We start from the raw sequence: 26,260 nt of genomic DNA, 5'->3' as shown, positions 1-26,260 counted from the left end.
ACGTCCACTATTAAAATTAACTATCAACGATTTTGATCGTTGAATTGGTCATGTTAGTAATCTAATCTTGGCAGTAATAGTGTCATGTAATAATGCCATGTAATTTACCCAATGTGCGTATGCAGTTTGTTTACAGCAGAGACGTGAGAGAGAGCGGCTATGTTTAACATGGCGTTGTGAATCGATTCTTTTATTTTTTCATATCTATATAAAATCAATTTTTGATGAATTGTTACATCCCTATTTTAATCGACATAAACAGATCTGCAAAAAAATTGTCATATTTAAAAGCATTTTCATGTTTTATTTTATTTTTTTAGAACAGATCATTACTATGACAAATTACTTTATGTGTACAAATCTTTAGAATAGATCTGTACTATGACTAATTATTTCATGTGTACAAATCTTTAGAACAAATCTTTATTTATAGTTGATTCTTTATAGTTATATATTTTTCATTTCCAAATAGTTCTAGAGATACAACTACAAATCCAAACATCCAAAAATGCTTTGTGCTTTAATAAATCAGACACTGATGGCAAAGCACTCTGTTTTAAGTCTTTTTTTTTTTTTTCATCCAAAAATGTTGTGCTCAGGTTATGGAGTACTCCGCGTAACGTGGGGTACATCAATGAAAAAAGGTTTTAAGCCACACGTGCTAATATCACATTTTAGCATCCAGATAAAAAAAAAAAATACACACACACATATATATATACATATATATATATATATATATATATATATATATATATATATATATATATATAAATAATTATTTATTTTTATTTTTTTTGTTGCTGAGATTTCGCTTCTAGACAAGTTATAGCAAACAGTTAGTTTCACCCGATAATATGAAACATGCAGTGAGCAAACTGTACATATTTTCAGAACATCTATTTAGTGTTGGACGTGCGTCCAGTTTCCCTGTGCCTATGCGTGATACAATAATGTCATTTGAAATATATACTGTGTACCATTCATATTTTCAGGCTCTATTACGGTAACTCAACTGCCATCTAAAGGAATGGTGATCCGTTCTTCAAAACCAAAACAAATGAGGGCCTACACCGACTCTTTAAATGCTTACTGGTTCACGATCTCTCAGCATGGTGAATCGTTCAGTCAGCAATGAAATATTTTAGAGGTGATAAAAATAATTGATCCAGCTTTTGATCACACGTACTTAAAACACACACACACACACACACATACATACATAAATACATACACGCACAGACAGACAGATGCTAACGACGAGATTAGCAGGGGGATCTACTATGAGCGCTAACATAGTGTCCAGGAAATCAGAAAACTATCTCCGCTTCCACTTGAAAAACGTGCATTCCAAACGTATCCTGTATTCCAGTTCGAACTGGGAATTATGATTCACGGTGTCCTTACATTGCTGTATCCTTCGCCAACATAGGTTAGCTCCCATTTAGCTATGCCGTACGGGCAGTTAAAGGGGAAAAAAATAAAAACACCACGACTACACGTCGATTAAACAAGAAAGCAATCTATACACATCAGCACAACGGTTCAATTTGGGGAATTGTTACCTCCTGCAGTGGTGTGTTACCTCTCTCTGTATTCCTCAGTCGATTAAATGTCGGTTTCTACAAATTTTGTGGCTACTGGCCCGAGCTTCCTCTAGCATTTAGCAGGCTAAAGCTATTCTGTCACACGCCCATCTCTGAAACGATTGGCTGAATGACACCAATAATAGCAGGTTTATCGCAAACTCGATAATACGATTGGCTCAGTGGATTACAGACAGATCGACAGCCAATGAAAGCCGTTGATGATTTGCTACTTCAGCGTATACGTATTCAGTTGCCGATTATGCCAAGCACGTACACTATCAGTTCATACGTGCAGATCATGAGAGAAAAAGTTCAAAACAAACGAAACGGATATACATTGATGTGCATTTTCAAAGCCAAACAAGTTACACATTACAGTAATTGTTTTCATTTTATTGAATAACAATGTAACGACAAATTCGCAACACGTGCAAGCAGTTCTAAAACCATATCAAAACTAAAAAGGACATTTCATACAATTTCAGAAAATATACATTTCCCATTCGGCATTCTTAGTCTCAACAACAGAGGCCAGCTGGTGGCTATTCAAACTGCTGCAATAAATGTCAAATTATCTTAGACGGCAAGCAAGTATAGCAAACAAGTTCATTCAAGATCCAGTTCAGAGCACTGTGTGTGGAATTTTCTACATTTCAGCACTTCCTTAATTAATGTAATTATTTCTAGTAGTTTAAAAAGGTCAGACCCATAACGGAGAGAAATTACTGGATAACAATACATTAATACAATGTGAAAAGAGAAACATATGACACTTCAACTCAACAAAATAACAGCTAAATGGAGGTTTTACACAATACTCTAAGCACTTTTAATTCCAATTATGTGATTTTGTCACCGGAAAACCAGCATGTTTAATTAAAAAGGCTGACAGGACAGCCGGTCTAGTTGGGACTTTGTTTCTTTAAAAAAAAAAAAAAAAAAAAAAAAAGACATAGCAGATCGGGGTTAAAAAAAAAAAAAGGTAAGTGAAAGATGCCTAACTGATAGTGTAATGTGCCACAGCCAGTTTGAGTTTAATATCACGACTGTAAAATTACCCTTGTTGTAATTGAAACCAAAAAAAGGACATTTGGGGAGAGAGCGTAAGATGCCTTGAACATCCTCCTAAGGAGCGGTCAAATAAAACCACACACAAAAAAATGTCTGACACTTCTTTCTCAGTGGAGTTAACAAATATTAGCTCATAGGCCAAAAACGGTAAAATCACATTTTAAGATTGCAACATCATAAGGATACAGGCAGTAAGAAACAAATAAAACAAAACAAAAAAACAATTTACCATTACATCACTGAAGAACCATCAAGACAGGAAGACAGGAGCACTTAAGTCCACAACAATGGTAGATTTATTAATCATAAAAATATATTAAGAGAAACGAATTCTTTATCGCCTCTAAACGAAAATTGCCCTTACACATTGCATTGTTTCTACCATGGCTGAGCTGGGGGAGCTCTTGATCATCGGCCATTGCTGTAACCTGGGAAAAACTGATTAAGGATCTCTTGTAGAGGCTTGTTGACAGTCATGGAGTAGTTTTTGCCCAAGTCATGTCGGCAGGCCGGGCAAGTGTACACGTCTGCCCTGAAGGAACGCTGAAGGCATTCCTGAAAGTTAAAAAAAAAAAAAAAAAAGCATTATTAGGTCAATAAGTAGTTTATAGCACACACATACTTTTTTTTTTTTAAACATAAGCTTTATTTATTTATTTATTTTTTACCTTGCAGACATTGTGTTGGCACTCAGTGGTGATGGGCCGATAGACAACTTCTTGGCAGCAAATGCAGAGGAAAATCTCTTCAACTTTGTTCAGAAATTTCTGAAGGGGAAAAACAGTGGATGTGTGAGAACTTAATTGCAACACTATACTTTTCACTAACAATCTGTTTCAATTTGCATTTCTCGCTCTCCTATTGTCAAAGAAAAAAACGGAATCTTCACAAATCTTGACCTGTCAGTCACTTTAACCAACTACATTGTTACCATAATGACAATAGATTGTTTTCCCCAAACACGGCATTCAGTAGAAACCGACAGCAATGCTCACCGGGCCGAGTGACAGCGACTCCAGAGCTTCATCCCACACCTTCTTGTTTTGCGTGTCATCCTTGATGAGCGCCTTCTGCCCTCCAGACAGCTTGTAAACTTCCACTTTCACTTTCTTGGTACTCTTGGCTGGTGAGTTCTTGTTGGATTCTGTCAGGTTAACAGCACAATGCTAATTAATACACTAATAAATGAGGTGGGTACAGGGGCTATTCGTAATTTCTTTGAATCTGTTCTTGAGATAAGAATAATAATAAAAAATAAAAAAATAAAGTAAAAAAGGGACTTTTTTTTTTGCCCCATGGGCTACTACTGATCAGTGCAATAAACTAAATGTCTTGCTATAAAATTGTCCTTTGGAATGTTATCATTGCATAACATTTACATTTCTGAAAATCCTAATCATGCTGTCAAAGTGATGTGCATGTACAATTGTGAGTTAGATATATGATATAAGCAGTACTTTTCTTATTATTTAAAAAAAAAAAGCAATTTTGATGGCTAAAAACAATGTATGTTCAAGTATCTATTTACAATTTACAAAAAATATATGAACATTGTGCTATATAGAGGCGCGTTGACGTGTGCGTGTGTGACTGTGTTGACTTCGATCCATAGAAGCACTTTTTTGGGGGGGTTATGGGAGTTTGGAAACCCACAAAAGGATACACATCATATTGTTCAACACCCCAATACATGGTGAGAGTTGGTTTTGGACAAACCCAGTGATAAAAGTCACAGCCAAAAAGCCTTTACGTCTGGTTTGTCCCAGACAATCCAAAAGGGAGAAGTAAATACTCCTCAAAGAATCGTGGAATCCTTCGGATCGACAATGCATTTGTTCCCTATGCTCATTAACCTCAACTCAAGATGCTTGTTTCCGCTCTCAATTGCTCCTTTAACAGGCGCAAATTGCTACGCATACAAACTTATGCATTTCTGTCTTCAGGCAGCCCGCTTCTCCCTTACGTGTGCGCACTCCTACCACAAATGGCTGATGAATATTCAGTATGCGGGTGGACTCGTAACGTTTAATTGGTCCACTGTGACATGTGTGACATGACACTATTGACGGCTTGAAGCTCATCAGTCACAAATAAACCATGTTACATTAAAAGCGGACTAGTTCAAAGAGCAAGGAAAAAAAAATAGCTGTTTAGAATCTGTAAAATACAGTAATACTCCAAACTTATACTTGCAGTTTTCCCTTGACACCATAAATCACAAATTAAAAAAAAAATTGAAAAGATCATTTATTTATGGCAAAAGGTGGTATTTACTTGAGGTACTGATGTTTCACGATTGCAGTCAATTTAATGTTAAGAAATATCTAATAAAGCACCCAAATGGAGAAAGTCATCTTACCAATGCTCTGAGACTCTCTCTTTCTCTTTGTCTTACTGGGTGTCTCCTCTTCTTCGACTTCATTTTTGTTCTCCTTCTCCTTCTGATAACCCGCAGGATACTGTAACAAGATTGAGTGGATTCAACTGAGGCAAGGAAGACAGCAGTGTCAAACCTCAAAGCATATTTTTTCAGCTCAACATATTCACAACGATAACATATTAAGGCCTAGAAAGACCAATCCGACGTTGGCCAACTGTGATCGACGCTTACCCCTTGTGGCTTCGGACCGGCTTTCTGCACGTCACGCTAGAGAAAAATACACCACAACGAAACACAGCGAAGCTGACCATGTAAGTAACTTCTCCGCATCCGTGAGATGTATTACCCCTCCATACCATCGACGGCAGTAGTGACTATTCCTCATGGTTCGAAAAATCCAACCGGAAAACTATTGGCCCGGGGCGGATTATAAAAACGTAAACAATGCATTCAGCTATATTTTTCGCTCACGATTAACTCCCACGCGAAGTAAACCCTCACGTTCTTGACACAGTATTGTGAAATACTTCACTACATTGTCAACCCTCGCGCTTGTACTTGTAAGAAGATTAAGGCAGCAAAGGCGTGCCCACTGTTTATCCACATTTGTCACTTCCCGTTCGCGCTCCGAGCGCTGATTTGATAGCTAATAGCCAATCAGAGTGACCAAATGTCATGACGCCAACTCAACATGCTGAAACGCCCACCAGAAGCTTCCTGACGGGGTCCGATGTTACGGCGGTGTTCGCCACACCAATCAGACGGTGCAATCAGACGCCACGACGCTTCCCGACCGCGGACGTCGGATTGGTGCATCAAGGCCTTTATTCCCACAATGGGGTTGTAATCAATTTGCGATGTAGGCTCTATATTGACATTGACAGGATATTTTGTGATGGGGTCATTACCTGCATGACAAGACCAAGTTTCTTGATACGTTCCTTGCCATCTCTGGTCCATGGTGCTGGCTCATCGTCATCCCGCTTAAGGAGGTAGCGCCAAACCAAGAAACCAGATTTGCCTTTGGCGGGCCAGTACTTCACTATCTGAATTTAAAGACACATCAATACAATATAATACAAGCCCGTGAAACAACTGCGAGATTCAAGAAGCGTTATAAATTTCAATATTACTTTGTATATGCCATCATATCTGTTTCCTTCCTCAGGGCAGTATTTACTGTGCTTGCGACCCTTCCAGCTGCGAACCACTCTGACTGGTTTGCCATCCTTCCAGTTCTTTGCCTGAGCACCATTCTTGTCATTGACAGGAACATTGCAGTTGAGAGCAAGAGCACTGGAGGGAATCACAGCAAACAACAATTTGCTAAATAAATTAGAAATGTGGCTGTTTGAGGTTTCGCTTAAAGCGGAAGTCAACGCAAACATTTTTTTTCCAAGAATGTGTTTTATGAAAGCCCACTAGTTGAAACAGGGCATTCTGATAAATATTGCGTTTGTGGAATAAGTGTTAATCCACTCGTTTTCAGCCATCTCTGGGGGCGGCCATTCTGTCTTCTGTCGACTGAAAATGACATCACAACTGCTCACAAGGACCAATCGCGGCTCAGATTCAGAGAACAGGTCAACTGTGATTAGTCGTTGTGATGTCATTTTCAGTCGACAGAAGACAAAATGGCCACCCCCAGAGATGGCTAAAAACAAGTGCATTTTGCTACTTAACTTATATTCCACAAACGCAAAATTAATCAGAATGCTGTGTTTCAACTAGTGGGCCTGCTGGGAACATGTTCTTGAAAAAATTATGCTTGGGTTGACTTCCGCTTTAAGTAAGATGGGGCATTCATCAAACATACCGGTTCATGTGAGTAAGTGTCTGATCACACGATTGTTCGGCAGTCCTCTTGTTCCCTGACAGATCTCGACCTCCAGAACCAGTGTAAGTAAACTCATTCCCATCATCCTACAATACAATGGCAAAACGTACATAAAGTCCCCACTTAACAACTCACATTCACTGCCAGCTCAGTTAAAACGGATCTTTGACATCTATGGCTGTCAATGACAGTGAATGAGTTAAGTTTAGGAACACAAGTCAATATTACAGTAAACTGGATAAATGAAAATGACAAAATAATCTGCCTATCTTTAAAGTATCAAATTTTCATTGGCGCTATATTGCCACACCTGTCCACATCTGTCAAAAGTAATGAACATACCACATCATCCTCATAGCCTCCTGCCAAGACCAGAGAGTAGGCCCCATCATAGTTTCTGCCATGGATCCCAGCTACGTGCGGCCTGTGGACGCCAGACTCACTGACCTGGAATCAACAAAATATTAGACTGACAACAGTGTTGTTTTTGGCAGGCATTTGAGATTTAGTCTTAGTCTTATGGACGGAAATGCTCATTAGTTTTCGTCACATTTAGTCATTCCTAGTAGTGATAGTTTAAGTCTAATTTTAGTCGACGAAAACTCAAAAAGGTTTTAGTCTAGTTTTAGTCCGTTTTAGTTAAAAAATAGGCATACAAGGTTTCGTACATACAGGCATACATTTTTTGAACTGATTCGTCAAAAAATGTAAGTACTTTGGCGGCTGACCGCATTGCTAAGGCTAAAAAGTCATTCAATATTGGTGAAAGAAAAAAACCTGTGGATTCGCGTTTATTATTGTACGGACACGCACACGCACGCACACCGACACACCCCAAGGCGGACCAACCGGTCCGTGGTAGAAAAAAGGTTGGGGACCACTGCCTTAATCTACTTTTGATATTTGACTTTACACACAACAAGTGAATGAATTGACATTAGCCTTGATGTTAGTTCAACCAAAATAACGTGCCTTAAGTCAGCCCATTTGCGCCACGAGTTACGTGGAAAACTTTAAGCACAATGAAATTGATCACAAGCCGATTGTTGAATAACAGAGTACAAGTAAATGTATACAGTATATGTTAACAGGACGAGTTGGGACAAAATATCAGCGTGGTGAGCCCTCAGATGTCACTTGAGATTTGTCATTCTTTCCACGTAGTTTGTGGCCACATTCACCGTTACCGCTGTCTACAATGCATTGTGTTGTGTTGTTCTTTCTGCTGGGTTGTACAGAAAGTATGTCCATATCGTTCCCTCGTTTCCGACCACCAAGCCCATTTGCTGTCACTGTCGCCATGGTCCGTCAAAGGAAAGTGTGCGTGAGCCAAGGCCAATGACCGCAGACCTGTTCGTGTTTTTTTGTGCCGGTGTGTGCAACAGTGTGTGCGACGCGTGCTGTCCCGGCGGTGGGCGTGCCCAAGAGAGGATAGGTTGCACCAGCATTGCAATTTTTTGAAAGACAGATTACGTGTACAATAGGAAGGGATGTCTGACGGACCACACTAACAATTTCGTCCTGTCTCGTCACATAAAATTCATGTACGTCACGTCATGTTTTCGTCGTCAAAGAGCCACGCTTAGCTGGTCATCGTCAGGAAAAAAAGGGGGCGTTAACGAAATTATTTCATCATCGTTGACGAAAACAACACTGACTGACAACCATTGGGAAGACCACACAAACCTTCAGCATAGAAGGATGACCGACGACTGGAATCAGGGCCGATTTTATTCGGTGTTTAAATTGCTCTAGCACAACATCAGATGCAGGCTTTATGGACTGACCTGCACTCTGAACTTCCACAATGAGCCAACAGGAACACCAGGAATTGGGCCGTAGTGGTTTGATGGGACAATGGTACACTGCTTGGTTCGCCCAACACAGGCCATTCCCTATGGAGAGGATACAAGCAACAGTGCGTCAAGACAAATCTTTGTATTCTACCAAACTACTGCACACAAAATCTAGAAGAGGCGTCTGCAACCTTAAATACTCAAAAAGACATTTTGGGCATCTGCCACAGAAAGAGTTTTTTTTTTTTTTTTTTTTTAGAGGGGAGCCAGAAAACCCCTTTGACGTGAAGATACCATGCGCATATATCATTTTAGTTGTAATTGTTTGTTTACCTGTCAGTATTTAAAAAAAAAAAAAATTAAAAAAAACTACAGTGTGACGGATTTAGGTCTGCCAAATATTTTTAGAATTGATAATTCAAATAATCAGATAAAATGTTATTTTACATTAGAGTGCATTATTAAAAACATGTCCCTGATTACCTTTTATGAACAAATTATTGCCGTTTATTCAGTATTCTTAAGTGATAAAGCAACAATTAAGCAATATCACACAGATGGATTGAAACTGATTGAATGACTGGTTTGGTGATTGTTTCCCCAAAGTAAAAGCAGGTGTTTGCAAATGTCTTATTTTGATTAAACATAAAAGTGAATCAATCTTCTTTCATGAAGGACTACATAAATCAGAAAATAATTACTTTTAAGAGGTTGAAATCAGAGAATTTGGACAAATTCAAGTTAAACAATGGCTCTTAATAACTTGATTATTAAAATAGTTGTAGATTAATTTGATAAATCTATTATCTTTGACACCTCTAGTTGGCTCTAGGGACTCAACTAATTGCTACAGTGAACAGAAAATTCTGCATGGAACAAAACATTTTGATCTCCGAAAAAAAAAAGACTGACCGTTGAAGTTTACCGTCAAATGAAATAGTCACTGTCTAAGTCCTCCTTGTAACCATGTAATTAAAGCCAAACTTGAATTATGGTCTTTGATCGAACCAAGAATGCCACCCTCTTCTGTGTACCGTCATCATTTTATCACAAGTGGAGCGTGTAGTCAGCTGTCAACTTGAATCAAAAAAGGACTACAGTAGCCACCTGCTATTCGTGAGGGAACGATCTTTTGGCAATTGGTAAATTTCCGCAAATAATTTGACGCCCAGCCCCACCCCTCAAAAGGTGAATTATAATTACCTATAGTAATAGTAATAACCTAAATGCGATGCGCATTTTGAGCAACAAAAAAAATCGTAATGCACTAGCCGTCATTGCTAAGTGTTAACTAGTCGAGTAATTGGCTCAACCCCTAGTAGCAATCTTTTATGTTTTGATAATTAGAAACACAGATTGAAGTCACGGATTCACCTTGCCCCAGTCCCTCTGGCTTGAAGAGCTAGCAGAAGCCATTTTAGCCTTTTTCTTGCTTTCCTTAAGTTTCTCTCCAGCACGGACAACCTCATTGGAGTCATTGCGGCAATTTGGGCAATACCTGGGTCGAGTCAAAAGAGGACATGTTACAAAATGACTCAAATTCAGTAAATGACAGAACCTTTGATCATACTGACCAGTCTTCATCCTCTGGGATGGTGGTGAGCGGTGGGTTCAAGCAGTATGTGTGATAGGCCAGGTCACATTCGTCACACAGAAGCTGTTTGTCAGGATCCTGCTTGATGCCGCAAATGTTACAGTTACACCAGCGGCAGTTTTTATCGGGATCATCCTTGCAGTGCTTGCACTCAGGTCCATTTGATCCTGGAAAACACAAATGTTTTCTTACACTGTAGCCTCAATCATCAAACAAAAAAATACTTGTCCATGTAACAATAATCAATGAGTTACATTGCTTCAAACTGAACCAAAGGTGATTCTTACTTTTCAGTGGGCTCTCAGATCCAGCTGGCATATCACTTTGCGAACCTGGCTCCTCAATTTTGTAAATTTCAGTCACAAACATAATCCGGCAGTCATTAAGAGAATCCCCTGCATCTCTACAAAAAAAACATAACACATCTTAACATTGCCTCAGTTGTTTGCAACAAAGCAGCATACTGTATTTATGTGATTTATTTCCTAGATTATAGTCCGATGCGGCTATTCTGTGGATTTTTCTTCCACCGCTCGGGGCGCTCTAACCGGAATTACAGTACAATTCAATACAATACATTTGCCCATTAACTGGATGTGACTGCAGGTGGAGGAGTTCAACAGGCGAGGGCGCTATACACTAGGTTATTGCATTAGGTGCTCTAATTCTTTGATTTTATGTTTTCCAAGAGGTCCCTGAAGTGCACATGAATGTGATTGGCTGATGTTACGTATCTTCTGTTATTTCGATGTGAAATGCTATTGTTGATTTAGTATAATTGGCAGCACATTGTTTGTTACATCGGCTGATTTTTTAACATAAAACAAGACAGGTGCGTGTGTAGAATGTCGTACAAAAATAGATGGTGGAGTCTGGTGGACATTAGTTGACAAACTGGAGCGGCAGCGAAATGACAGTAAGTACTGTTTTTTTTCCCTCTTGGTTCTGTTCCGTTTTAATCAGCAATGTTGCTGCAGTGTTAAAAGGCACTGTTAGGAAAGAATCTGCTCAGGTACATACATGTACATTTACAGTACATAATTGTTCTGTAAATGCAGCAAATATAAAAGTTTTCAACAGACAGGTGCGGCTTGTATGTTTTTCCCAAATTTTCAAAAAAATAAAAAATAAAAAATAGTGTGGGTGCGGCTTATTTAATGGTGCGGCTTATAGCCTGGAAAATACGGTAATCACTATTCACAACATTGAACTCACCCAAGAATAATCTTTGCGTAAATCTCTCGCACTGTGCGCGTCTCCCTTTTCCTCTGGATTTCAGCATCATACCAGTAGCCACGCTCCGTGGGATCATCTGGGTTGTAGTTGAGCATAACGATCATACCAGGCTCCAACTGGTGCCACTGGTACACAGTCCGAGCCCTCGGGCGAACATCCTTAGCCAGAAGAGGGATCACACCGTTCTCTGGGTAACTGTGATGCAAAATATTAAGACTGTTTGTCATCCTAATAGTTAATCAACACTCATGCAGTACATGGTCCTCTAAGATGAGGACATTTATGGGGGACATGGGTTTCATTTCAAGATACAATCGAATGCAGTAGTGTCAGAGGAGTGGGGTGTAAATGTGTTCTGCTCAATACAACAAGAATTATCAGGTAGGAAAAGGGGTATCTGTTTACAATTTATCCAACCCAGAGTTCAAGATCAAATTTGAAGCAATTGGGTTCACTTCTTATATTTAAGCTTACTCGTCATATTTCACGTGGTACAGTATCTCCTGTTGTTCATCCACCACAAGCACGTCCTCCACCTCAACCACATCCTCTTTAGGAGTCTTGGGGCTCATGGTGACATTCACGATCTGGGCCTCAAACCATGCCCCCATATTCAAGTCCCTTGCGTCCACCATTTCATTGACCTTAAAAAAAATACATGAAGAGATTTCAGCATAATGTCTAAACCAAGTAATGGAGTAATTGAAGTAATGGAGGTAAGATGGAGTGGCACAGAACCAGGAAGTTGTAGACATTTCTTTTTCTTGTGGTGTGTACATTTCATGTGAAGAGGCTTAATCGGGCTGTCTCTTATTTCTATCTAACAAAAAGCATTTAATGTGTAATTGTAAAATTGTTGTAAACAAAAGCTTCTTAAAATTACAATTCATACATTATTGAATTGTTTATTTTCCTTGGTCGAATGCTCATTCCAAGCTCATGCCATATGTTTCTGGAACACATGGGATCGAATGGTGGTTAGCATTAGCACTACTTGGCTATTATTGCTACTTTACACTGCTGCGGACTCAATAAAAAATGAGATAGAGTTGCGCATGCCTATGAGTCGACAAGACATGCAAACCAAACTGGAACAGTCCAAACTAACCACTTTTTCAAAAGCTGTTCCGCCCTTAGTGTGTGTGCCAACTCCAACAGCGGCGAACAAGTTGACAGACACGAGAGGGAAATAACTGCTCAGGTGAATTCGGATGTATGTAAACAAATACGCACGTAGTTGACCAGAGCTGGGCATTTTACTAAAAATTGAGTGTCTGTTATTTGTCATCCGTGTGCAGCTAGGGTACCCTCCGGTCGTCCGTAATTTGCCTTTTTTTCAGGGGGAGCACCCGCCTAGAGGCCGGTCCGCGTCTGATTTTCACGGGCTTCTGTCAGCAATTCTGACTGTAAACTTCACCACCACCTCGGGCCAATATTTGAAGAGAAAGAGTGACTCACAGCACCAGTGAAGCCTGTTCACAGCCAGGTCCCTCACTCAAATCCCCCCCCCCCCAAGCAACAACAACTCACTATTGCTCCTCGCCGCGAAAAATAGACTAAAAACAGACTGCAGATGAAAGACGGATTAAATACATGGACTATGCTTAGTCCATCTATTTTGAAAGTTTTCCCGTCATTCGTCAACAAAACGGGCGTTCGTCATTGACGGAGACGGACCGGTCCGTCACATCGACGGAATGCCCAGCTCTGCAAATGACCATTTATCAAGTCTGAAAAAATGGACAGGTCCATTCTTTCCCCTAACAGAACCATAAGTCAATAACGTAATTATCGTGACAGGCCTAGCTCCAGGTGACACTACTAATATCATTTGATTTCCAGGTTTTAAAACCTACCTTGTAAAATCCAAATCCGGGTTCCAAGACCTGCGGGGGGCTTGCTTGGGCAGAGGTACCAGCAGTCTGAACCTCCATCTCACCATGAGTCGAGCTCTTGTCAGACTCACTCTGGGTTGAGCCGCAGCCAGAATCAGAGTCAGAGAGCTCTGCTTCTTTGTCCTTGTTTTTAGTAACTTGAACACGGGGCGTGTTCTGTCTAATAAGCAACTGCACTATATCGTTAAGGCCCACGTTGTAGTCAAATATTGTGTGTCCATCCTCCATCTAATAAAAAGAATTCAGGACATGGTAAAACCCTTCTCACAACTGATAATCCAATACAGACAGGTGTCTAAAACATTCCTTAACTCAAATGTGATTCCGCCTTACCTGCTTGCCACGGTAGAACAGTCTTTGTCTCTCCGGCTCTACCTTAAAGAGCTCTGAAATCTTCAGACGCAGCTCGTCTACCTTGGTAAGTTTGGATAGCGAATCCACCCTGTGGGTCACTTTGCCATCCATTGTTCTCACTTGAATCCACATCGCAGCTGCCCTGCATTGAGAATGACATGCACTGTTTGCACAGACGACATGACAGCCAACAAAAAGTTTACAAGGAGCCGTTTTTTTCAGTAATTTGGAAAACTATGCAAAATGTTCAAAGGCTGTTGTAACCACAGGGAGTGAGATGATCACAGCATTTTAACATTTGAAATGGAGACAGGCAACATCAAATTTTGCTCTGTAATCGACTCAGGAGAACACACAAGGGTGCTTGAAAACTCCCACTAAGAAACGGACGACATGAGCCGAGTGACTGACTACGTTTACATGCAGCAAATAAACCTTTTAAAAATCTGAATATTGGTAGTATTCTGTTTTTGAAAACCACATAAACGCATGCAATAACCCGAATATGCCCTTATTGTTTTTTAAAATTCCAAATATCATGCCTGGGTTACTCCCTTTCCAACCCGAACATACGTGCATATATACGGCGACCGGAATATCCTGAATGCACTGGACACTGCGCCTGCTCAACTGCAAGGAATCTTGGTCAGTACAGAAAGTGCTTGTATGAGCCCTGTTAGGCCCGCAACCCACCGGAAATAAATGTTTAGTGACAAATAAAACATGGCGAAAGCTAGAGTACGGCACCACACTTTTAAAGCGAGGAGGAAACCGACTGCTTTGTTCGTGCGGTGAGTGACATAAATATAATGTGTTTTATTGACGGAAGCAAGTAACAAGCGGAGATAATTGCATCATGATGTCAGTGTGTCGCCGTTTCAACCTGGTTAATCAAATGTGGGTGGTAACTCTGTCCGCTCAATTCATCTAAGCAGGTTATTTCGAATGACTCAGAAATCTGAATTTTGACCTTAACCCGAATATTGACTGCATGTAAACGTAGTCACTTTCACATTGTTTTACAAATGACAAGAGGATCCAGGTGGTGGAAGAAAATCGCAGTCGAACGCTCAGCACATTGTCAAATACATAGGGTCCATTTGCACGCTTAAATAAATGAATGAAAAGCAGTGATTTAGCAACATGTTGATCCATTCCAATGGTGTGTGCAACATGTTTATCTATTTCAATGGTGATCGCTATTCTATTCTGTGGCAATACACAAAAACGAAGCACAAAAACTTCCCGCAGCTGAATAGCCAATAAATACCAAATTCAACGTAACTAAACTTCCTTCAGAGTTTTCATAATAGGGAGGAGCACTATAACAAGTAACAGGGAATGTCCAAAACCTGATTTGTAGACAGGTTTTTTTTTTCTTGCCAAATGTATGTAGCCTGTGCAGCATGCAATGGTAACATTTTCAGGGACAGGGTGAGGATGCAGCAACTTTTATTTAAGGTTAATCAGTGGCAGTTTGATTTGACATATTAATACCAAGGAGAACATTTGAAATGTTTTATGAAAATATATTAAGGATTGTGTTTGAACTGACATTTCCTCCAAGAGGAAACACTTGTATCTACATACATCCATACAAGTTTAAGTGTGTTCTAAATTGAAATTTGTTAAACGTATGCTGGAGGAGTAAAACTAAAGGAAAACGCTTTTGACATTGTATCTCTATATCATGTATTTAATCAGTTAATATTTACATCAGAAGTGCGCTAGACACCATTTGAGAATATGAACTGTGTGGTTAATGACTATAAAACAGCTTGATTACTAAAATGAGTCGATTGAAGATTTAATTTAAGGAAGATCTGTCTGCCCCAAAAAGTGCCTGCATTTGAAGCTTTATAGTACTATAAAGGTTCATCTAATCTAGTACTAAGGTTCATCAAATAGCCATTAGAATGTTGTCACCGTAACACTCCATGGCGATCCCTCTTATTTTTTTAACAATGCAAAGTACAGGATAGTGATGCTATGAAAAATGGGCTGTCACTCGCGCACATCACAAAGGGAGGGAACAACCTCATTTAAATACAGTGCGGGAAACTGCTGAGGCCACGCCCAGTTCTTTTAAAAGCAAGCACATCCGGGCGCGAGGGAGCGCTAGCAAACAATGTGGCGTCGCCCTGACAATGAAACGTACCTAAATATTACCTCCCATGTCAAAGAACACAACTTAGTGCAACAATTAAGTGGCCGACGGTGTATGCTGTATAGCTACGGACCGCTGGTGGTGTAAAATCCCTCGCAGGATGCTTGGCGTACACTTTGGCATCCCCTCTCCAGTGTTAAGAGTGACCCAATTTGTTTCGCTTTGACGACAAACATGAATACGGTGAGGCCAGTCAGTTACAGCATTTTTATTAATTAGAAAGTAACCGTAAGCACAAGAAAGCAACTCGCGACAGCACAGCACAGTCGCCCACACTCATTCCGAGGCTTAACCTTACAACAAAGTGAAGAGCACGAAGTTGTAAATGCAGTTTGCCATCCACAGGCAGCCGCTTTCGTTCCACGGCTAGAAAAAAAAAGCCGCAGCAAGTGAGGGAAAACTTGTCTTAAGTTTTTCATTCGTCCGCCGTGCTAAATCATTGTGATAAACTCGCAAGTAACCAGGTATGACAAGTTAGCTAACCTTTGTATGCTCGCCACTGGCTTTAAATCTCAAGAACAAATTGGGAAAAGTGGTAAACGACAGGAAACAACAGCATACCTGTTTGTGCGTCCACGTGAAAAAAAAATGAAAATGGTGAACTTGTTTGTTTAAGCCCCGGTAACTTCTCAACAGCTCCAACAAGCCCAACTCTTATGCTTGTTGGCTTCCTTTCAATGAGTAATTCTTCAAGACTTTTGATGGCCCGCCTGATTTTACGATTGTTATTCGCTATTGGCTGCGTGTCTCCCACTTCCTCCATTTCATTGGCTAGCAGCACCGTCAATCTCCAGAATAAATGGCGCTCAGTTTCAGCGCGCGAAACGACATTCTCGTGGGCGCAGCTCGCTTCCAAGAACATATCGCGAGAAGATAGGGTGCCCTCAATCTCTCATGGCAGATGGTTTGCTCTGGTTGCGGTAAACAACATTATGGCGGTTGCTTCGTGTCGTGTTCCAAGGCCTCGTTAATCGTCACTTGAAGTTCCGCGTCACAGCTGTGTCGCCTCTATCCAACAGTTGAGCTAAGAACAAAGAATTTGCAAGACATTTTTAACGGTCAACACTGGGCGCCATTTCATACTATAACGTTACATAAAGTGGTTGGATGCCTGACATGACTGAATTAGCCTTAATCGCACTGTAACAGAATATACATCTAGTGCAACCCGTTATATGGGTTTAATGCATTCAAACGGTCTACAGAAAAGATAAATCACCATTTGAAATTTACCACTAAATAACCTAGTAAAAGGTTAAAATACAGTGTTTTCAGCTAAAACTACACTTCATTCAAATTGAAGCTTTGATTATACATAACAAAATACTTGGGTTGCAGAAACAGACAAGACTAAAAAAAAAACAGAAAGCTGAATAAAATTGTTTACCTAGCTTTTGCAATCTTTTTATTACAAGACCTTCCATTCACCCATCCGTTTTCTGTACCGCTTGTCTACATTAGGGTTGCTTGCTTAATGAAAATGGATTACTGTGGAGCACAACAAACTGTTTTGAGGTGCCTGATGTTAAGGCAATTTATCCATCACAATGGATAATCACAACAATGTTTCTGAAGCCATTGTTATGGCACATATTTTAATACGCTACGTCGTGCTCAACATCACTGAGTACACTGCAACAGATTTGTCAGAAAACCTTTAATTTCCATTCAGAATTTATATTCTACAGCCAACTACCATAAAATACTTCCACAAATGTGGACCTTTGATTGCAAATGAGGTTTGTCAATCTTGACATACAAAACAACAAATGTGTTTAACAAATTCAATTAATGTTGCCAAAACTACCTCTCTATTTTAGATAACACAATTCGACATGAGTTTTATCATCATGAAAATTATGATTGTTTTTGTGTTCATTGAGAAATGTATAAAATAATTACTCATTTATGTTGAGCGCTGTAAGTTCATTTGTTAACCCTAATAACCAGTGAACCATCTCAAGGTACAAATAGAATCAATGGACATGAATATTTGTCTATTTACAGGTTCTGCATTTAGGATGATTGGGAAACTTGAAGATAAACTGCAACTCAAAGAGGTCACAATCAATGTGTATTTGGTTGTAAATTTATTTAAATTAAGACGTAATTCTGCTTGTGTATTTTGTTTCAAAGGGTGAGTCCAATCAGCCGTATGGCGTCTGTGATGAGGTGGGGCCTTGACAGAGCGGCCTGGCGGGAACAGAGCAGCACTCAGAGCTTAGGGAAGATGACAAGAAGTGGACACGGAAGGCAAGGTCATCTAAAAAATCTTTTTGTATCTTTGTTATTGCTTGAGAGAGCACGTCAGGCAGTGAGTGCATGTTGAGAAGCATCAAGTCCAGTTTGTCCTCCAAAGCCACAATCCTCCTGTCCAGCTCCTCACTTCGGTGCTGCAGGTTCGACACCAGATCGTACATCATGTTCTGTGTCTGGAGAACGTGGAAAATATGTGTAAACTTAGTGAAACTTCACTGGCCATAAAGCCGTACAAGTAAATTTACAGCAGCTTTAAAAGGGGACATGTTATGGAAAATTGAATTGTTATCATTTGTACACAAATAGTTGGTAGTTGATAAATTAGGCAGTGGTGGCTAAGTGCTAGTGGCATTCATTTGCAGTCTGATGCAGAGGGTGAAACACCAACACCAAAATGTAAGCAGAGTAGCATTGAGTTTTGTTGGATGCACAATTAACTTTGGCTAGCATTTTAGCTTCTGATAATAAGCAGCATTTGATTAGCCGGTGAAGTTGTCGATGTGGTCAGCAGAGTTGCCTACTGTTATGTAGTTTCCATATTTTGTTACGGAAATCACTCCATCGCCGTATTACGGCTGTAATGTTGTTTATTATTGATATAAAAAGAAAACAAATCATGGATCACATTGCTCAAACAGGTTGAAAACAAGACAAAAAAACACACTTTGATTTTAGCAAGACAATAAATAAGGTGTGCAAAGTGCACTATCATTCTTGATCCTTGGGGTAGTTTGACCAAAGTAAGCCGCAGATACCGTATTTAGACACATGGGTATAGCACTGCTTGAAATTGTGATAGAAATACATCACATGCCTTTAAATGTTTTTAGAAAAGTAAAACATATTGTTGGTGTGAGTACCTTTGCGAGATCAGCAATGGTGTTGGCCTGGTCAGTTAGTTTCCTTTGGTCCATTTTAACTTTTCGCAGTCTTGAAACATGAAAAATAAAGTTCATTCATTTTATTGTCGTCATACTTGAGACTTACTGTTAATATATAGTGTAAACGCTTGTATACCGACAATTTCATAAATCTTTCAGCGAGACTAGAATTTGGCCAAATTAACATTTAATAAACTAATTGACCTTACGACCAATTTACCGACGGTATATCATGTACATGTTCCATGGACTGAACCTAAGAATCTGCGATGTGACACGTTTACCCACTGATGGATAGCTTGCAGGAATTTACGCTGATGGTGGCGTACCCTCGCACGATCAACTTTCTTCACCAGCTTGGTGTGTTTGTAAATCAGCCATGTCTCTCGCAACACATTGGCTGCTGTGTTTTTTACCTTAGGGAAAAACAGGCATGAAATTCATTGTTTTTAGGATCTTTATAGGTGATATGTGCATTGTGAAATAATACACAACAGACCTTTTTATAGAGCTGGGTATCCATCATGAAGTTATGGACGTGCTTCTCAGCTCTGGTGAGCTCTGACTTCCTTGCAACCACAGCGACCACCAAAGCTGTACAGCCTGCTCCCTGTGAACAGGGGCAGTGGATAATTAGACTGTGACTCACTGTTCACAACAGGAATAGTTTTGTGGATACATTTCCCTAATTAACTGTGGGCATCAAAAATATATTTTATAAGTTTGAATCTTTCCCAGCCATTGTCGTGGATGGGTTGAGTCCTGAAGGGCATCCTGCATAAAAACTGTGCCGAATATATCATGCAAGTAACTAGTGCGACCCCTGAATAAAATGTGGAGGGGTTCATCTGGGGCTACGCAGATTTATGATGGTGTTATAGCCCCCCGCCAGCCCCGGTGTGGCGCTATCCCTGCCTATTACACAAAGTTATCACACATTTAACAAGCAAGGTTATTTTTCAGCCAGATGGTATCCCAGTAGCTTGTCAACATATTGACAGCGGAAATTGGAAAAAGGTATGCCATCGACTTTTCCACAGAAAATGCATACCAGTGGTTACCGTGCATACAGCCCATTCATGAACACCTTGGTGAGTTAAAATAAGCTTAGAATATATAAAGATGGGGTTGGTAAAATCAGCAAACAAACCATTAGACAGTTTTCACTAATTGTTTGTTGTTACTATTACTTTTGACAGTTTTCAGTTATCTAAATGGTCATTGTGGACTTTTTCTGTCTTTAATGGAAGGTTCCTGCTTCTGGTGAATGATCGTCATGAATCCTACCATGATGCCTGTTAACAGGCACACTCCTTTTCCGCAGTAAGTGTGAGGCACCATGTCGCCATAGCCAATGGATAAGAAGGTGATAGAGATCAGCCACATTGCTCCTAGAAAGGTGCTGGTCACTTCCTGGGCATCGTGATACCTTTTGGAACATAAGTCCACCTTATTAAGTAGAGCACTGAATTTAGCACATGAGAAATAGAGGTTTAATGTTGATACCTCTCACAGATGCGCACAGTCCATGCTGCAATAATCCAACAGGATACACTGAACACGAGTAGAACAGTGCCAGGGCAGATAGTCATCAGAGTCTTCATGACAAAACGTGTGTCAAAGCTGATCTTGTTTAGCGCCCCGATGCTGCGTGAAGAAGCATCCGTGAAGAGCTTGCTGTGGAGTAGCATGACCCGGCCAATCAGGTAGAGGCGCAGAAACATGGGCACGGACAGGATAATGTCGACATCAGCGTCCGCAACCAATGTGGTGTAGTTGAATGCCAGTTGAGTGGTCCAGCTGAACACATATTGACCCGGGATGGGATGGATGGCACACACGAGGAGCTCCAACACAATAAAGAGAACTCGCTCAAAGGTCATGGCGATCCTCCAATCATCTGCGCCATTGTCCACCATGAAGAGCTGAAGGAAAGAGGTGACTGTTTTACTCTTTCAGTTATATTTCCAAGGTCCCAACAGTAGCAGAAAGCAATTTCATTAATAATTGTTTGATAGATTGTTTTGTTGCAAAAATGAAATGGAAAAAAAATCCACTTTTGGACTGCAAGTCAGAGAATTACAAAGACAGCACGACAGCAATTGAGTGATAGGTGAATACTGTATATATCCGAATTTCACAAGAGAATTCTGGATCTGTATTAAATGTACAATAATGGGAGCATAACAATGGGGAACAACAGCACCATCTGCTGGCCAAATGCACCTAGTGAAGCGTTGCCACAGTGTGTTTTTAGTGTCATCTTACAAACCGCTTATCCTGTACAGGGTCGCGGGGAGGTGCTGGAATCTATCCCAGGTGACAATGGGCGAAAGGCAGACTACACCCTGAACTGGTCGCCAGCCAGTCGCAGGGGACACACACAGACACAGTCACTGAGGGGGAACCGATCCCACGCTGGCCGCACACAACTCAGGCGTGCGTACCACTACGCCATCAGTGACCCGTGTTTTTAAGTGATTTGTAGTAAATCCATCATCCATCCATCCATTTTCTAAAGCAGGAGACCCCATTAAGGTCACGGGTGAGCTGGAGCCTATACTGTACCAGCTGACACACACACACACAAAAACCTATTTGAACGTCAGGTAACTTTTGTATCTTTAAAAAGCATTAGTCACTTACCAATAGAATAAAGTTAATCAAATGAAATTAGCGACAGTTAAGAAAAAATAGTCCATAGATAAACAAACAATATGTGCATCTATTTACCTGGATTTCCCTCGCATGGTACATAAGAATAAAACCAAGTAAAATGGCAGTAGAAATGCTGATAAGGCCTTTCAGTACATATGAATATATGGACTCCTGTAAAAGAGGAGAAATGCATAAACATAGTGAGTGTAGTGTACATTAAATGTTACACAGATTTTTTTTTTTTTTCCTCAAAATACCTTGCTGTAAAATCCTCTAGACAGCTCAGTTTCAATCACCATGACAACAATGCCAAACATCCCACAGGCCAAAGAGTAGTCACTCAGTTGTTTGCGCTTCCCAAAAAGAGCTCTGCGCTGACCCAGTCTGAAGCTGATGTCCTTCTTCGGGGGTACGCTACCTTCCTCTCTGGCGGCATTATCACAAATGGCCTTACTTGAGTCCTCTCTGATGACTTTGGAGAAGGCTTCCTCCAGGAGGGTGTTGTGAAGAAGCTGCTGCTGGCCTGATTGGATTTCATCCAAATTGGATCTCACAGTGTCATGGCTGGCCAGTGACCCCACAGCATCGCCGTTGCCAAGGACGCCACTTCCTGCGACTTCAGAGGGACTGACACGCTTTGGAGGCGAAAGCTTGGATCCACTGAGATGCTTTATGTTTGTCTGCAAAAGAAAGGACAGCCAGCACAGAATTTCTCAACATTGAGTGTATTTAATGGATTATCTTGCGCAATCGAATGTTACTCAACAGAAAACTATTTTTGGTTGAGAGCTACTTTAATAGGACACTTATTAAAATGTTGGAAAACATAAACCTCCAAAGTACAGGAAAAAAAAAAAAACATTCCAAAAACTTCTGGAAGTACCCGCCATTTGAAAATGCATGGCGGACACGGAACCGAGAAGAAACAGGAAACATTTTGTTGGCAAGCCTCTCTCACCGCATGTAAATGACCACAACAAAATTTGAGGATATATTACGTAAATATCCATCCATCATCCAAATCGCTGCCTAAACCCAGCTGTCTTCAGGCAGTAGGCGGGGTATATCATGTACGGTAAATATATACTTTCTATTTACATAATATCTACGCATTCATATCTAATTAATTGCATTGGCCATGTTGTTCTGAGGAGCCAGACCCTTTTCCATGCAGTCAGTTCCGTTTCTGGTTCTATGGTTATTATCACACTTTTCCATTTCTTGTGCACATCTCTTCAAGAGTGTGAACATGCACATGCACATGCACACGCACGCGCACACACTATATTTAACATTTCAGTTAAACTCCCAAGTCGTACCAATTTTGAGCCATATGATTTTGGACATTAAAAATATCAACCTATGTATACATACAGTATATTACAATACTTTGGGGATAATATTAATGGGACAACCAGTATTTCCTTTATTTTCTTTAGGATCCTTATTTTTTTATCTCTCACTGGCTGGGACAATTGGGCAAGCTTGGAGCTCAAGGGCCACATTTGATTTTTCTTTTGTTTTAAAGGACAAATAGGTCAGTTCCATGAGGTGATAAAAACGATGTAGTTCTAAACATGTTACATGTATATGTAAAATATTACAAATATTTTTTACTTCATTTTTTTTACAATAAATCCAATAATTATTTAATTTTATGTAAATGAGGACTTAAAGAATGTATCTAGCCGGTTGGGACCCACGGGCATACTTTGCCAACCCCTGCTCTGCTGCCTCACATGTAACAAAATATGGTTCACCAACATGTTGCCGCGGGCTCCAGTTAGCCCCCAAGAATCACATAAGCAGCTCGCGGGCCGTTTCTCAAACTAAGTCACCAGTGATGAGACATTGTAATGTCCAAGGAATGTTGTTGGAGTGATTATATAAAAATGTACACACTTGCAGAGATACCGTAAATAAAAATAAAGTGGTGCAAGCTGAGATTTTGGTTTTCTATGCTGTTAAATCATTGTTGATAATTATTGTCAGAAATCATTAATTGGTGAGTGTTCTCACATTGATGAATGTAATTTATTATCAATAACATAACATAATGAAAGGGAATTTGAGCAGATGTGATATTTCAGAAGTGTGGATTACATCCTTTGCATTAATCAGTATCCAAGAAGCAGCCCTCAAAAAAGTCGGTTACCCCTGAACTAGTTAAAAGCACAAAAAATATAATGAGTTCATATTATTGAAAATAATTGCCTACCTGACTATATCTTGTTCTTGTTGCCTCCTCTACTAAGTCTTGATGGTCAAGTGAGCTATACTGACTGGTGATGAAGGACTGCCCGCTGTGGTTAGTGGCTGGCGTAGAGGATCTATTGACGCGGGCTGTCCTGGTCATATGGTTGGATGAGCGATGGTGACACTTGAGGACGATGGAGGGATCTTCGTGGGACTTCCAGGTTTCGCCACCGCTGACAGAGTAACGTGTGTCTTGTTTTTCATGATCCTGAAACATCTCTCTCCAGTTGGGCTCGCCACTTCCGGCAGGCAGAGAATGTTGGATACATTTCTTGTTTTTCTCCGGACATTCATTGGCGTGGAGAGGGATGTTGAAGTTTGAATTGGCATCTTTGAAGTGATTGCAAGGTTGTTGTTGTGCTTGTTGGTTGCTGCACCGAGGCATGAAACTAGCATGTGAATTCTTGTTTGCAGGTTTCAAGAGATCCCTTTGGTTTGCCTCAAGTGGAAAAAGCTGGCGATCGTCAGAAATGTGGGTGCTGGGAGAGAAAAAGTGTGAGTGTGGTGAGGATGAAAGGCTTATTTTGTGCAAGAGACAGCCTTGAATTGAAGTGTGATTTGACTGAGGTTGTACGATAGACACTTGTGAATGTTGCTGCTGCGCACCAGGACAGGAACAGGCACACGTGTCATTGTTTGGATGACCCATACTCGTGCCTGGTCTCTGGACTGTGGATGAGGATGAATCAGCTCCTTCCCCACTAACCTGGCCACAAAGAAGCAGCCAGTCCTGATTCCTCAACTGAGATATGGTCACGTTTTCAGTTTGCAGCGGTGACATCTGAGTGGAAACCTTTGGAGATGCAATGACTCCATTGGGCATTTCGCGGGCCACTGAAGGAGCACAACAGAGATTTGTCTCCCGTGTTGGTGAAGTCACCCCCATGAGTGTTTCTGAGAATTCTTCATGCATCCCCTCAGGATTTTTCGACGGGTGTGATTGACCTCTTGAGGTGCAACCCTCACGGTCATCATCACGGAACACTTGAGCTGTTGTGTCGAGGCGTCGGGTTGCATTGGTGGGTTTAACCAGAATCAGCCTCATTGTATCCCTGCACGGCAGAGACAATAACACAGTTCATATGGAAATAAAGGAACTATTGCATGCACTACTTTTAACTGAACACAGTATTCAAAGCACAGTATTTTGTGTGTGTGTGTGCCTATATATACTGTATATATCCAAATTTGGACATTTTTAAAATTTTCACTATAATGCGATGTCTGTAACGCGGAAACACAATTCATGTAAAAATAAGAAAAAAGAAAATGGATATAAGTGTTTTTCCCAGGACAGCGACGACATTATATATATATATATATATATATATATATATATATATGTTCAAGTCACCATGTATGAGCGCGACATCGAGACCCACAATTCGATATACACGCCATAAAAAAAAAATAAAGTAAAAAATAAGAACAAACATGCCCCTTTATATACATGTGTATGGATAATCTCATTCATAAACTAACACCTAAAGACCCTAATAGATTCCATGCAGATCCTCGTGTTTATATATGATTTATATATTTTGTCGTACTATATTTCTAGACCTTTTTAAGTAATGAGTGATTCCCAAATTTTCAATTGTATTTCATAATTATTCCATAAATTAACACCTTTTACAGAAACACACATACTTAACCTACAACGCATGATTTGGGGATGTGGGAGAGAGGAACTCGAGTAACTAGACACGCAAACTCCAAACAGGCCACAGCCCATATTTGTACTGTGAGGTGGATGTGCTAACCAGTCAGCCACCGTGCATATAAAACCCTTTGACACAATTTATCTTCTACTATATACATACACAAGCACATGCTATATGAACATTGATACAAAACAGCAGTCAATTGTAGTATCAATATGCACTAAAGATGGGACCTACATCTTAGTTTCAGTAAAATGTTGAAATCAGTATTGACATACAATCTCCCAACATACGCCCCAAAAAAAAAAAAAAAAAAAAAAGGAATCCTTACCGTCTACTTGTTATTTTTCTGCAGAGTAGTGGCGTGTTCCTGCTTTGGAAGTGCTCCAGAACCAAAGTGTTAAGAAGAGGCGAGGGAGGGAGCGCTTTCTCCTATGTGCACACTTGATCATGGTACTTTGGAGACGGTCTCCTTTGAAAGTAATGATTAGAATTCAGTGTGAAGAAAGGAAAGGGGCAGCTGGCCTGGTAAAGGGTTGCCATGCAAATGCATGGGGAGTGGGCGGGAGCTGCAACAGGTTAAGATGCAAACAGCAGTGTGCATCAGACTGGACAGACCATGA

The 26,260-nt window shown here is 40.3% G+C and overlaps 3 protein-coding genes and 1 long non-coding RNA gene across 6 annotated transcripts in view; 1 reads left to right on the top strand and 3 right to left on the bottom strand.

Annotated features, from left to right (window-relative positions):
• The window catches only part of kdm4b (lysine (K)-specific demethylase 4B), a 37,941-nt gene extending 36,173 nt beyond the window's left edge, over nt 1-1,768 (bottom strand). Inside the window, exon 1 of one of the 2 annotated variants that reach the window (XM_086047721.1) lies at nt 1,586-1,768. The gene's annotated coding sequence lies outside the window, so the exon portion shown is untranslated. Of the gene's footprint in view, nt 1-1,565 lie in introns of both variants that reach the window. The other variant, XM_086047720.1, reaches the window with a different exon arrangement.
• A 198-nt stretch (nt 1,769-1,966) lies between these two features.
• uhrf1 (ubiquitin-like with PHD and ring finger domains 1) lies at nt 1,967-16,637 on the bottom strand. Its single transcript, XM_086047622.1, has 17 exons — nt 16,481-16,637; nt 13,732-13,894; nt 13,360-13,626; nt 11,978-12,147; nt 11,483-11,698; nt 10,555-10,670; nt 10,248-10,434; nt 10,048-10,171; nt 8,665-8,772; nt 7,220-7,324; nt 6,857-6,963; nt 6,174-6,336; nt 5,949-6,086; nt 5,020-5,119; nt 3,656-3,804; nt 3,329-3,427; nt 1,967-3,215 (listed from the first exon to the last, which is right to left on the bottom strand). Exons 2-17 carry the CDS (start codon nt 13,882-13,884, stop codon nt 3,069-3,071), a joined length of 2,349 nt encoding a protein of 782 aa, XP_085903748.1. The 5' UTR covers nt 13,885-13,894; nt 16,481-16,637; the 3' UTR covers nt 1,967-3,068.
• A 164-nt stretch (nt 16,638-16,801) lies between these two features.
• On the top strand, nt 16,802-23,295 carry LOC147138255 (uncharacterized). 2 transcript variants are annotated; one of them, XR_015089014.1, is made up of 5 exons: nt 16,802-16,937; nt 17,927-17,979; nt 18,056-18,177; nt 20,310-20,997; nt 21,348-23,295. It is a non-coding gene; the product is annotated as an uncharacterized LOC147138255 (long non-coding RNA). The 2 variants fall into 2 exon arrangements; XR_015089013.1 differs by having other exon boundaries at nt 20,310-23,295.
• On the bottom strand, nt 17,456-26,095 carry kcnn1b (potassium intermediate/small conductance calcium-activated channel, subfamily N, member 1b). The gene is made up of 10 exons (XM_086047621.1): nt 25,969-26,095; nt 23,936-25,025; nt 21,975-22,397; nt 21,793-21,888; nt 20,566-20,984; nt 20,347-20,488; nt 19,559-19,669; nt 19,348-19,475; nt 19,039-19,108; nt 17,456-18,351 (listed from the first exon to the last, which is right to left on the bottom strand). Exons 2-10 carry the CDS (start codon nt 25,016-25,018, stop codon nt 18,067-18,069), a joined length of 2,757 nt encoding a protein of 918 aa, XP_085903747.1. The 5' UTR covers nt 25,019-25,025; nt 25,969-26,095; the 3' UTR covers nt 17,456-18,066.
• Between the last annotated feature and the right edge of the window lie 165 nt (nt 26,096-26,260).

Source organism: Filicampus tigris, chromosome 12, assembly GCF_054856515.1.
Source record: "Filicampus tigris isolate MCC_2025a chromosome 12, RoL_Ftig_1.0, whole genome shotgun sequence".
NCBI lineage: Eukaryota > Metazoa > Chordata > Actinopteri > Syngnathiformes > Syngnathidae > Filicampus > Filicampus tigris.
Note: the sequence above shows the minus strand (reverse complement) of the source record. Positions and strands in the feature narration are given on the sequence as shown.